Genomic DNA, 12,500 nt, shown 5'->3' on the forward strand with positions numbered 1-12,500 from the left:
TTGAAGTCAGCAGCCTTTTATGTGTCTCGTAGTATTGCTTCTCGGTTCCGATTGAAAATCTCCCGGCGCAGAAAATCCTTTTTTTGGGGGATTTATAAGGTAGAAAGAGGTGATTTATTTATATATTTATCGTTTTTTAATAGGTATTTATGATTTTAAGCCGTAGAAATAGTTAAAATGACTGATTTTTTATGTCTCGTAGTATTGCTTCTCGGTTCCGATTGAAAATCTCCCGACGCAGAATAATCCTTTTTTAGGGGGATTTATAAGGTAAAAAGAGGTGATTTATTTATATATTTATCGTTTTTTAATAGGTATTTATGATTTTAAGCCGTAGAAATAGTTAAAATTGCTGATTATTTATTTTTATGTGTCTTTTAGTATTGCTTCTCGGTTCCGATTGAAAATCTCCCGGCGCAGAAAAATCCTTTTTAGGGGGATTTATTCTTCTATATGAAGGTTGAAAGAGGTGATTTATTTATATATTTATCGTTTTTTAATAGGTATTTATGATTTTAAGCCGTAGAAATAGTTAAAATTGCTGATTATTTATTTTTATGTGTCTTTTAGTATTGCTTCTCGGTTCCGATTGAAAATCTCCCGAAGCAGAAAAATCCTTTTTTAGGGGGATTTATTCTTCTATATGAAGGTTGAAAGAGGTGATTTATTTATATATTTATCGTTTTTTAATAGGTATTTATGATTTTAAGCCGTAGAAATAGTTAAAATTGCTGATTATTTATTTTTATGTGTCTTTTAGTATTGCTTCTCGGTTCCGATTTAAAATCTCCCGGCGCAGAATAATCCTTTTTGGGGGATTTATTCTTATATATGAAGGTTGAAAGAGGTGATTTATTTATATATTTATCGTTTTTTAATAGGTGGTTATAATTTTAGGTTGTAGAAATAGTTAAAATTGCTGATTATTTATTTTTATGTGTCTTTTAGTATTGCTTCTCGGTTCCGATTGAAAATCTCCTGGCGCAGAATAATCCTTTATAGGGGGATTTATTTTCATATATGAAGGTAGAAAGAGGTGATTTATTTATATATTTATCGTTTTTTAATAGGTGGTTATGATTTTAAGTTGTAGAAATAGTTAAAATGACTGATTTTTTATGTCGCTTAGTAATGCTTCTCGGTTCCGATTGAAAATCTCCCGAAGCAAAATAATCCCTTTTTGGGGGGATTTATTCTTATAACTGAGGGTGAAAGAGGTGATTTATTTATATATTTATCGTTTTTTAATAGGTATTTATGATTTTAAGCTGTAGAAATAGCTAAAATGACTGATTTTTTATGTCTCTTAGTAATGCTTCTCAGTTCCGATTGAAAATCTTCCAAAGCAGAATAATCCTTTATAGGGGGATTTATTCTTATATATGAAGGTGGAAAGAGGTGATTTATTTATATATTTATCTTTTTTTAATAGGTATTTATGATTTTAAGCTGTAGAAATAGTTAAAATTGCTGATTGATTGGTGATTTCATGTCCCCCGAGTGAGGGTGTTTTCTGCGCGCATGCGTGATGGGATGAGATGTTCTTCTTGAAGAATCACTATGATAATGATGAATCAAAAGCTAATATAGTTTATAAGACAAACTGATTAGAACCTTAAAAGAATTACTCCGCACAGTTATATCAAAAGGATATAACTTATAGAAAATTTAGATACCTTTAGCAGTATTATAGCCTGCTTTTTCATACTTTAATCTTGGTAAGGGTAGAAGAGACTCTTTTGCCATGGTCAGCAGCTCTTCAAGAAGGACACTTCAAAATCAAACCATTGTTTTCTAGTCTTGGGTAGTGCCATAGCCTCCGTACTATGGTCTTCGACTGTCTTGGGTTAGAGTTCTCTTGCTTGAGGGTACACTCGAGCACTCTATTCTAATTTCTCTTATATAGGAAATATTCATTTTAACGTTACTGTTATTAGAATATTTTATTTTTCCTTATTTCCTTTCCTCACTGGGCTATTTTCCTTGTTAGAGCTCCTGGGCATATAGCATCCTGCTTTTCCAACTAGGGTTGTAGCTTAGAAAGTAATAATAATAATGGTAATAATAGTGTTTGCCATCAGCATCCAGTAACGGTCACCAATCCAGATACTGAATAGACTCATCGTTGCTTGAGCTTGAACTGAGTAGGATCTAGCCTTGAATGAATAGACAGAATTGATATCTATCAGTAGCGGGAAATTACAGAGACGTCAGGTGAGGTAACCTGTCCGGTATGATTCGGTGCCATAAGGGGAGAGTTCACTGTATATATATATATATATATATATATATATATATATATATATATGTGTGTGTGTGTGTGTGTGTGTGTATATATTATATATACATACATACATACATACACACACAAACACACCTTTTCTCAGTGGGATACCTTAACGTGGTGAAAGGGTTTGTGCATCGCCATGATCAGCAAAGCTGTACTAGTCAGGGCCACCCATACTAGGTTAGTTTGCTGTGAGCGATCAGACGAAAATCTCCCACCATCACCAATGCGCACTGGCCAGTGTGTTAATAAAAACTGGCCAAACCCCAGGCATGAATGAGGACTGTCTGAGGCCTTTGTCCTGCATTTGTTGTTGTTTTTGTGTATATATATGTATGTATGTACAGTATGTTTTAATTATTTACCTCTAGAGTATTATCCTTGTTTAGGTAACTGCGGAACTTTTCCCTTCCTTCTTTGTTCCCTAAGTTATAATTTTAATTCCTTGTAAAAGCAAATCAATAATCTATCATATTCATTATCAGCAATTAGGCCATATTTCTTCAGGTCTGGGCAAGACCCGGATTGCCACTTAGGCAAAAGACAGACGGAATCCTAACCAGAAGTTCCATAGGACTTAAGAAGACTTCTTGAAAGGCAATGCGTTACATCGAGACCTGGAAAGTAAACAAAAAACAAAAAAAATACAAACCCACCGGATGGCAATTTCCATTCCGAGGGGAATAAAATGGCAAGAATAAACGAGGGGTTAAACTCGCCTTCGCGGCTATACCGCCTCATCTGCATACTCCTTCTGAGGGGAATACATTCCCCCTGACCCCTCCCCCCACAAAATCCCCCCCCCCCCTCCCCCTCATCCCTCTGGTTAAAGGAGTTTAGGAGCGCTAAGTGATCTTCATTTGTTTCTCGCGGAGGAAACAACAGAAGGCTTTAGAGCGCTTCGCGATTCTTCTACCTGGAGGTCAACACTCCACATAGTTTAGCCAATTTTTCTTCTCTTCTTTTTTCCTCTTCCTCTTCTTCTTCTTCCTCTTCCTCCTCTTCTTCAACTCGGTAGAATAGTCTCCAGGAATAGCTCCATGGATTAGAGCTATTAGAGCTAGTGGATGGGTCCGCGTTGCTAGGATTTAATAGGATTAAAATATAACTTCTGATGATAGATGTTTCGATGTTGATTGCCATATTTCTCTCTCTCTCTCTCTCTCTCTCTCTCTCTCTCTCTCTCTCTCTCTCTCTCTCTCGGCTGAGGTCAAGATTCGGAATTTTATTCCTACTTATGTGTCTCCGTATCCAATTTTCCCCAGATTTGATAAATCTCAGATTTGATGATTTTTTTCAGAAATGTAATATTCTTCAGATTTTCTGACTGAATTGAAAAATTCCTCAGATTTCATGACTCAAAATTTAAAAATTCCAAAGATTTCATGACTCAAAATTTCAAAAATTCCTCAGATTTCATGACTCAAAATTTAGTAATTAAAATAACAATAAGATTATTCAAATATGATATATAAACTACATTGAGTATCTGGTTAATGAAGCAATCAAGAGAGATGTACGTATTTTATTATCAATGGAAATAAGGAAAATGAAAAAAGAAAAGAAATATACACACGTTCAACGTCTTATGTCTGACACAGGATTTTCTTTGATTTTCTAAAAAGCTACAGGCGAAGAATCTGCCTGGCTTCAAAGCTAGGCAGTCTTCAGAACTAAGCTACAGAAACAATGACCATATATCTAAGAAGTTCTTTAATGTCCTGTAGAATATTTTATATATATAAAAAAAGAGAATTTTGATGACGCGAAGCAACGTTCTAAGTGTGATTTTTATATTTGTTGAGAAAAATCTTTAGCAAATCAGAGGTTTTTCCCTTCTGTGATGTGAAGGGTCCACTTGGAAAATATTGAAAGGGGTACTTTTGAAAATTAGTTGTCAAGCTTAACTTTGTTGGATTTGAATGCTTGAACTACTTCAAAACCAATTAGAGAATGTTTTATCACGTGATAGATTATTTCATTAAATTAATTGTTTATGATATCTTGCAGTTTACAAACTGCCATGTTTTCAAGTTGGAGAAAGATTGAAAAATTATCAAACTAATTGTCAGTGCTGGCCTGTGTAATATTCTATGAGTAATTATGAGAAGATGTAAAATTATATAAACATAATATATGTGTATATAATAGGTAAATAAGATTCTGTATACAAGTTTGTTTGTTTGTGGATGTATGTATATAGAGAAATGGATAGAGATCAATTTCCAAGAAATATTCTGTCATACATTTATTCACACACACGTATATGTATATGTACATACATACACACACACACACACACACATATATATATATATATATATATATATATATATATAACTAAATTTGTGTGCATTAGATTGTCACAAATTCACTTAAGTTGACTGTGATATTTCCCCCAGAATATTATGCAGAAAAATGAGCTTAAGTAGCCACTAACAGAGCAGGTCAGAGTACTCAGCAGCGCTATTATTCCCAATTCCTAATTCCCAATTCCCAGTCAGGCCAGCTATATTTTAGACTGGCTTCATTGCATCCAGGCTCTATAGAAACCTAACTACATAGGACCACAACTTTGATAGTTCCCAGTTACATAAAAACCATATGCGTTGAATCACGGTTACTTGAAACTTCGGTTCTTTATGATCTCGGGGTATATGTTAACCCTGGTGACTCACTCCAACCTTGCAAATAAAGCATGATGAAGTGTATGTAGCTAGTTTCATTTGTAACCAAATGTGATAGATACATACATACATACATACATACATACATCTCTTCACAAAAGTGTTTCTACATTTAGCTAGGGCAGCATCAAGTTCGGCCGAAGTGCACGATGGTTCTTTGCAGGGTGCTCTGACTAGGTCATTTCTTCTGGGCCGAAGTTGTTACTGCCTGGCCTGGGTAGCTGGGCATAGGTTAGTTGAATTGGTAGCCAGGTTGAAGTATAGAAAGAGATGTATGTATTCATTTTCATGTGTAGTTAAGTTTGGAGTGTCCTGTTTCATGTAAAGTTGGGCAGGTTTATGTGTAGGCAAGTTTGTAGGTATTAGGATTCATGTGTAAATGGATTGCAGTTCTTGTATAGCTTAGTTTGGAACTGCCAGGTTAATATGTGGCCAATTACAAGCATAGCTGGATTGTAGTAAGCCTGGTTCATGTGTAGTCAGGTGTAGTTATGTCCAGGTGTAGCAGAGTATGGAGTAGTCGTGTTCATGAGTAATTGGGTTGTAGGTTCTAGGTTCTTGTGTACCTTGATTCAGATTAGTTGTGTTTGTATAAAGCCAGGTTCATGTGTACTGTGTATGTACACAGGTTCACGCGTAACCAGGTTTGGAGTAACGATGTTATTATGTTGGCACGCTCTTGTGTAGCCTGGTTTAGAGAAGCAAAGTTTCTATCTGCCGTAGTCTGGTTTATGTGTAGCCACGTTATGAAGTTAGGCATATTTATATGTAGCCGAATTTGGAATAGCCAGATTTTGTATGTATCGAGGTTCATGTGTAGCTTTTTTTGGAGTATCCAGGTTCATGTGTGGCTGGGATGTATTACCAGGTTCTTGTTCAACTGGGTTTAGAGTATCCAGGTTCATGTGTGGCTGGGATGTAGTATCCATGTTCTCGTTTAGCTGGGTTTGGAGTATACAGGTTCATGTGTGGCTGGGATGTATTACCAGGTTCTTGTTTATCTGGGTTTGGAGTATCCAGGTTCACGTGTGGCTGGGATGTTTTACCAGGTTCTTGTTTAACTGGGTTTGGAGTATCCAGGTTCATGTGTGGCTGGGATGTATTACCAGGTTCTTGTTTGACTGGGTTTGGAGTATCCAGGTTCATGTGTGGCTGGGATGTATTACCAGGTTCTTGTTTAACTGGGTTTGGAGTATCCAGGTTCATGTGTGGCTGGGATGTATTACCAGGTTCTTGTTTGATTGGGTTTGGAGTATCCAGGTTCATGTGTGGCTGGGATGTCTTACCAGGTTCTTGTTTAACTGGGTTTGGAATATCCAGGTTCATGTGTGGCTGGGATGTATTACCAGGTTCTTGTTTGACTGGGTTTGGAGTATCCAGGTTCATGTGTGGCTGGGATGTATTACCAGGTTCTTGTTTAACTGGGTTTGGAGTATTCAGGTTCATGTGTGGCTGGAATGTAGTATCCAGGTTTTTGTTTAACTGGGTTTGGAGTATCCAGGTTCATGTGTGGCTGGGATGTATTACCAGGTTCTTGTTTAACTGGGTTTGGAGTATTCAGGTTCATGTGTGATTGGGATGTTTTACCAGGTTCTTGTTTAACTGGGTTTGGAGTATTCAGGTTCATATGTGTCTGGAATGTAGTATTCAGGTTCTTGTTTAACTGGGTTTGGAGTATCCAGGTTCATGTGTGGCTGGGATGTATTACCAGGTTCTTGTTTAACTGGGTTTGGAGTATCCAGGTTCATGTGTGGCTGGGATGTATTACCAGGTTCTTGTTTAACTGGGTTTGGAGTATCCAGGTTCATGTGTGGCTGGGATGTATTACCAGGTTCTTGTTTAACTGGGTTTGGAGTATCCAGATTCATGTGTGGCTGGGATGTATTACCAGGCTCTTGTTTAACTGGGTTTGAATATAGCCAGCTTGATATATAACAGGGTTTAGAGTGCATAGGTCCATGTCTTACTAGATTTACATTTAACCAGCTTAATATGTAGCTAAGTTTGAAGTAACCAGATTTTCATGAGGCCGAGTTCATGGTAAGCCAGGTTCATGGAAGATTGGTTCCACATGCAGCAGGGTTTGTACATAGCCAGTTCAACTGAATGACTTTTGAACACTGTAATTCTTGAACTGACAGAGTGAGCAGATAATGAACATTTGTATCCTTTATGTATTTGATGTTATCAACCCTTATCCAAAGTAGAATATTTAAAGTTGTTTATATCAGCTTTTTCTTAAGGTCAATAAACTACTTAGGAATATCAGGCTTGGTTATAAGGCAAGGTCTGTTCAAGGTCACATTGAATGCCTGGATGCATTATAGATTAAGGTCAAGGTCGCATAGCCAACTAGGATCCATTCAAAGTTAGGTCAAGGTCAAGTCAATGACCAGGATGGATTTCAGATGAGGTCAAGGTCAACTGTCCAACCAGGATACATTTCAAGTTAGGTCAAGGTCAAGGTCAAAGAGAGGACCACGGTCGACTGTGGTCTATTGAATGCAAAGGTTAAGGTCACTAACCCAGCAATATTCATTTCTTTTCATTATCTCATCAGTCTGTTTCCAAGAAGTACAGTGGTAAGACATAGATATTAATAACTAGAGAGAGGGAACATTGAAAATTTATTGAAAGGTTAGAATAAATTCCCACCCAGCTAAAGAACCGACTTTTTATGAATATTTCTTGATAATTAATCAATGTAAAAACATTAAATAGAATGTGTATAACAGATGAAATACTAAAGATATGAAGAAAACCCATTCAAGGTAGAAGTAAGGTACAAGACAAAAGTACGGTGTATAAAGCAGGCCATGGCTATTTGAACATTAGAGAGAAAACAATTCTCGTTTAACATATACACTATTACCTTCCTAAACTTTTACTTTTAACAAGAAAAAAGTAAATGTATATGTAGATAAATATTCTGTATTTATACATATGCGTGTATATACATTAATGCGTGTATGTATGCAGATAAATATTTTGTTTTATTATACATGTGCGTGTATATACAGTAATACGTATTATGTATACATGCGTGTATGTGTAGATGCGTATTTAAGATATAACTTTCACATCCTTGACAAGCTCCAGTTCTGCAAAGGAAATAATCTTTTTGTCCAGAGAGATAACTGGTGAATTACTTTTCAAATTATTGATTGAATTATCACTTGATATATGAGGAAATCTTTTGCAAGAAGGTCATAGCTAGCAATTATTTAGGCCTCCTAAAAATGCTTGCAGTATATAATTGTGGCTTTAAAAAGATTATCATTGTTTTTTTTTGGGGGGGGGGGGGGCGAGCGGCGAAATTTATTTTCCCAAACAGGAGTGCAGATTGGGGCGGGGCTTCGTGTGCAGAAAACGGATTTAAGGGGTAACTCCTTTATTACGGCGGCGTTAAGATTCATTAAAGTTATGATCAGTAACTGCATTCATAAAGAACTGAAATGTTCATAGACAGCGTAAAGGAGTTACCCTTTAAATCTGTTTTCTGCATAGGAAGCCCCGCCCCAATCTGCACTCCTGTTTGGGAAAAAAAAATTTCGCGGGCGGGCGAGCGGGGAACAAGATAATTCAGATCACATTTTTAGCATAATACAAATCTGTACTAACAACTTCTGAACGACAGTTTTTATAAACGTCAGGTAAAATGTTTATTTGTTCATTGGTCATTTAAAAGGGATAACATTGGTTACATTTCTACAAACTACAGTACAGCCTTACTGGTTTTTATTGCCAATTTAATTGTATGACAAAAGTACCAGCAAAAGGGTGTAGGGGGTAATAATGAGTAACGCAGCTAAGTATATATATGTATATATATATATATATATATATATATATATATATATATGTATATATATACACACAAAATGTTAGCATTCATACGGAAGCATCGGTATAATTTTTTTTATATATATTTTTGGATCCATTGCTTTATGATATTCATATAAGTTTTAGCAGCACTTACTCAAAGTTTGGGTAAGGTGGTCATTTCGACAAACAAACATTAAGAGCGCATCGTGAAGCTCAGACTCTCTCGCTCTTTCTTTCTTAGGGGAGACGTCTCGATGCCGTTGGCGCGAAAGAAACGAAATAGACAATCCCAGGAGATAAATCCTGAAACGTCCAGTCTGCTAAAGAGCCCAGAAGAGACCCAGAAGGCACAAAAACGTGACGAGACTCCTCTCGCCGACTATCCTCCGGCTGGTAGCCGACTGGTCGAGCCCCCATCTTGGAGGGCGCGTGGGAGGCCGGCCCCAGTCGTCACCAGGGTTGTAGTCGTGGTGGTTCTTGTTCCTCTCCAGTGAAGTGTGGGAGGGCGTTCTGTGGTTGGGGCGGTTGTTGTAGGGCACTTGGTGGCCCCTCGTGATGTCTCCGTACCTCGTGGGGCTTGTGTTCTCTTCGTAGGACCGGTGCCCATAAGGAATCTCGTTGGTGTAGATGTCCGAGGTCACGTCTCCGTCTCGTCCTAGATGACCATCGAAGGGGCTGGTCTCTTCTTCGGTCACTGCTGGGGACTCCGTCTTCAGTTCAAATTCTGGAACGAAATGATTTACTATCAGTTGTTATGGATGGAGTGCAACAAGTATTGGACTTGATGTATATTATCTTGGAAAAATGATGCTTTTTGTACTGATTTTTTAAGAAATTTATTCTGTGGAAGGTTTTTGTACACCAGTTTCAGCCTTGATTCTGATGTTAAGCATGACTTCGTGTAACTGTAACTGAATTCATGACTTTCAGCCTTTAATGATGCATAAAAGATTAAACCCTTGTAATATTCATCCTCATTTATGTTCATTAACAAACTATATATATTAAAATTGAGGTCCCTACTACTCATATCTTCGACCTCTTTCCTTAACATTGATTCATTATAATTTGAACTTTTTTGCTACACTATCTCTCCCTCATTATTTCTGACAACCCTAGGGAACTGACATAATCTGCAACAATCTATCTTCTAGCATTCTCATTATAGTCAGTCTTCTATCAGCCTCCGTGACTTTCTGTTACGTGCACCAGCGAGTGCTTATCCACAACTATTCGCTGCATTTTCTCATATTCATTTCGCCATAGCTTACCATAAACTTTTATTTTCCCTTCGGTTTCACCAAGTGAATTCTTGGCAATGCAGAAGAAGATTCCTTCATTGTGGGGCTGGAACCTTTTGATGATGAGCGTCATCTTTGTCATGTAGTAATTACTATGACTTTCGTGTACGTTGTATTCGTCATTGCTGATGAGCATTTCACCTGCGAAAGATAGTGTTTTCCAGTTAATTTCATCAGAGGATATTTCGTAATCTGCGTAGATATTTCACTGTCTGTTCTCACTTATCTAGAAGCACTAAAAATCCATGAGCCATTTGCGAAACATTCTCACCTGTGTCTCGTGTCCAGTACTGAATGGATTTTGGGGAGGCCTCTAGATTGCATTCAAGTCGGGCTTCCGTACCTAAGGGTGCCCCAATAAGTTGGTTTGGTACGTGGATTACTGGCCTGACTGAAGTGGATAGAAATATGATGAGAAATACATTGCATAACTTACAGATAAAATCTTTAGAGTAAAATGTATAAAGTACCATGATTGTCATTTAGTTTTCCCTATGCAAATTATAATTGATAAATTAAAATCTCTCAGCAATTGAAATCCTTTTCACTGTATATAAAAAGTCTCTAGTACGTTTTATCCTTAATTATGTATAGATGAATTGATTTATATCATTATATTCTTTTCTGTACTGTTTACAAACGAGCCCCCCTGAAGGAGAAGAATCTTCCTGTGTGGAGGCAAGAAGTTTTAAGGGCAGTGGAGTTACACTCCTAATTTCTAGCATAAACCCAACATCTGTTTCTGTTGGTCAATGTGTATTTCATAATCCCAAACTGCAGACTCTTCTTTTATCACCTGCAGCTACATTGGCACCTGATAGGATAGCACCCATCACAACCAGTCCCTCCAAGAGGAGACTACATCTGACAGCTAAAGCACAAACTCCCAAACTTTCATTAGTTGAAGAAATACTTACAATGAACCTCCACCATAATTCTTTTGCTAACGATGGGCGGGACGGAGTTGTTGGCAATGCACAGGTATGGGCCCATGTCAGATCTTGTGATTTGTGTCAAGTTCAGGACCTCCCCCTCGTAAGACTGCTCTGTAAAGGATGAAGATGTGGCTACATTTAAAGCATTATGTCCCAGAGTACTGGACTATTAATTGCATTGTTTTAATAGCTTTTACTTTACCATTCAGTTATTTTTGCTAAGAGAAAATCAACATTTTGATAAGTTTCTAAATGGGGAAGTGAAAAAGCTGCACGATTTCAAAACATGCATACAGCTATGGCCGTTTTTGTAATTTGCAGAAAATTTTTTAAAGGAAACCCATGTCCTTACTACGTATTTTGGGCATCTGGGGGTCACTAGTCCGTAGAACAATTGGTTTCTGGTCTTCCCGAGTCCAAATAATCTTCGGTCTTGGGTAACCTTTAGCTCTGCAGAAGAGAGCAGCTGTGGAGCCTTCCGGAACCATCACGTCTGTTGACGATCGCTTGTCGTCGATGGTTGGGGGTACCGTCACTTCAAGAAAACCAATCTGTCTCGAGATGAATAGGCAAAGTAGAGAAAGAGAAACAACTTAAATCTGTCTTAGGCATCTGCCAAACCCAATCTGGCTCTATTGTTGCACCTAGCCGAAGCGATCCGTGCATTTGTTTATGAATAGATGAACTGCTGATTCGAATAGGAGTGGCCACAGTAGACACTTTGGATTAAGGCAGTTTATCTACTCAGATATAAATGCAAGGATACTTCTATCTGTGAGAACTGGCTGTGTAGGATTTAGTGTGGCAGTGATAGTGAGTGAGAATATCTCATTATGAAAGACCGAAGAAACAATAGATTGCTCTTAATCGAGAACTAGGTAAGAGTCCTAATCTTTAGTGAGCATAGGAGCACATGTAAGATGGAGATGAAGGGTCATTACTTTGGAAATCAGCGCACAGCTGGTGAGACAGCTGTGTAGGCTTCAGAAGTGGGTGAAGTTGTGGGAAATTTCTGCACGGTTTTCATCCATTATTCAACAATGAAGGTGTTAATATGACTAAAACGTCTATTTCTTTTAAGATCCAATGTGCTCATTTTTACGTAAACAGCGAATAAGTAAGTGAAAGTTGGGCAAGTATGGTGGGCTGTAACCTAAGTTTATAAGAACTTTTGGGCTAGAGTCTCATGCCAAAAAAAATGACTGTGAATCAAGTGGTTTATCTATGAATTTGACTTCTGGAGGGAAAACATTGCATGGGAAAGTAAAAGAAAAGATCTTCCCATAAAATACCATCCTTGTTCGTAATACTAGGTATGGCTAGTACAGTAGTAACCCGTTCGCCTAGAATTAAAATGGCAGCAGATCAATCCCAGCCTGGGACTGTGAGTTTAAGCTGTTTACTGGGGAGTCAACTGCTGTGGTTGGCCAAGCTGACGTTCTGGTGAGCACCTATTGTGCTGAAA

At 37.6% G+C, this 12,500-nt stretch overlaps 3 protein-coding genes across 4 annotated transcripts in view; all 3 read right to left on the bottom strand.

Moving 5' to 3' along the window:
• Positions 1–5,850: 5,850 nt before the first annotated feature.
• On the bottom strand, positions 5,851–6,420 carry LOC137636428 (sporozoite surface protein 2-like). Its single transcript, XM_068368848.1, has one exon. The coding sequence runs from the start codon at positions 6,418–6,420 to the stop codon at positions 5,851–5,853; it is 570 nt and encodes a 189-aa protein (XP_068224949.1).
• A 152-nt stretch (positions 6,421–6,572) lies between these two features.
• On the bottom strand, positions 6,573–6,926 carry LOC137636429 (abl interactor homolog). Its single transcript, XM_068368849.1, has one exon. The coding sequence runs from the start codon at positions 6,924–6,926 to the stop codon at positions 6,573–6,575; it is 354 nt and encodes a 117-aa protein (XP_068224950.1).
• Positions 6,927–8,874: 1,948 nt separating this feature from the next.
• Positions 8,875–12,500, bottom strand: part of LOC137636425 (lachesin-like) — a 33,168-nt gene continuing 29,542 nt past the window's right edge. For both annotated transcript variants that reach the window (XM_068368844.1, XM_068368845.1), the window contains 5 exons: positions 11,388–11,586; positions 11,018–11,146; positions 10,372–10,491; positions 10,071–10,241; positions 8,875–9,523 (listed from right to left, as the gene is read on the bottom strand). In XM_068368844.1, coding sequence (XP_068224945.1) covers positions 9,120–9,523; positions 10,071–10,241; positions 10,372–10,491; positions 11,018–11,146; positions 11,388–11,586 — 1,023 coding nt within the window. In that variant the 3' untranslated portion in view covers positions 8,875–9,119. The remainder of the gene's footprint in view (positions 9,524–10,070; positions 10,242–10,371; positions 10,492–11,017; positions 11,147–11,387; positions 11,587–12,500) is intronic.

The sequence above is a fragment of the Palaemon carinicauda genome, unplaced genomic scaffold (genome assembly GCF_036898095.1).
Source record: "Palaemon carinicauda isolate YSFRI2023 unplaced genomic scaffold, ASM3689809v2 scaffold297, whole genome shotgun sequence".
Lineage (NCBI taxonomy): Eukaryota > Metazoa > Arthropoda > Malacostraca > Decapoda > Palaemonidae > Palaemon > Palaemon carinicauda.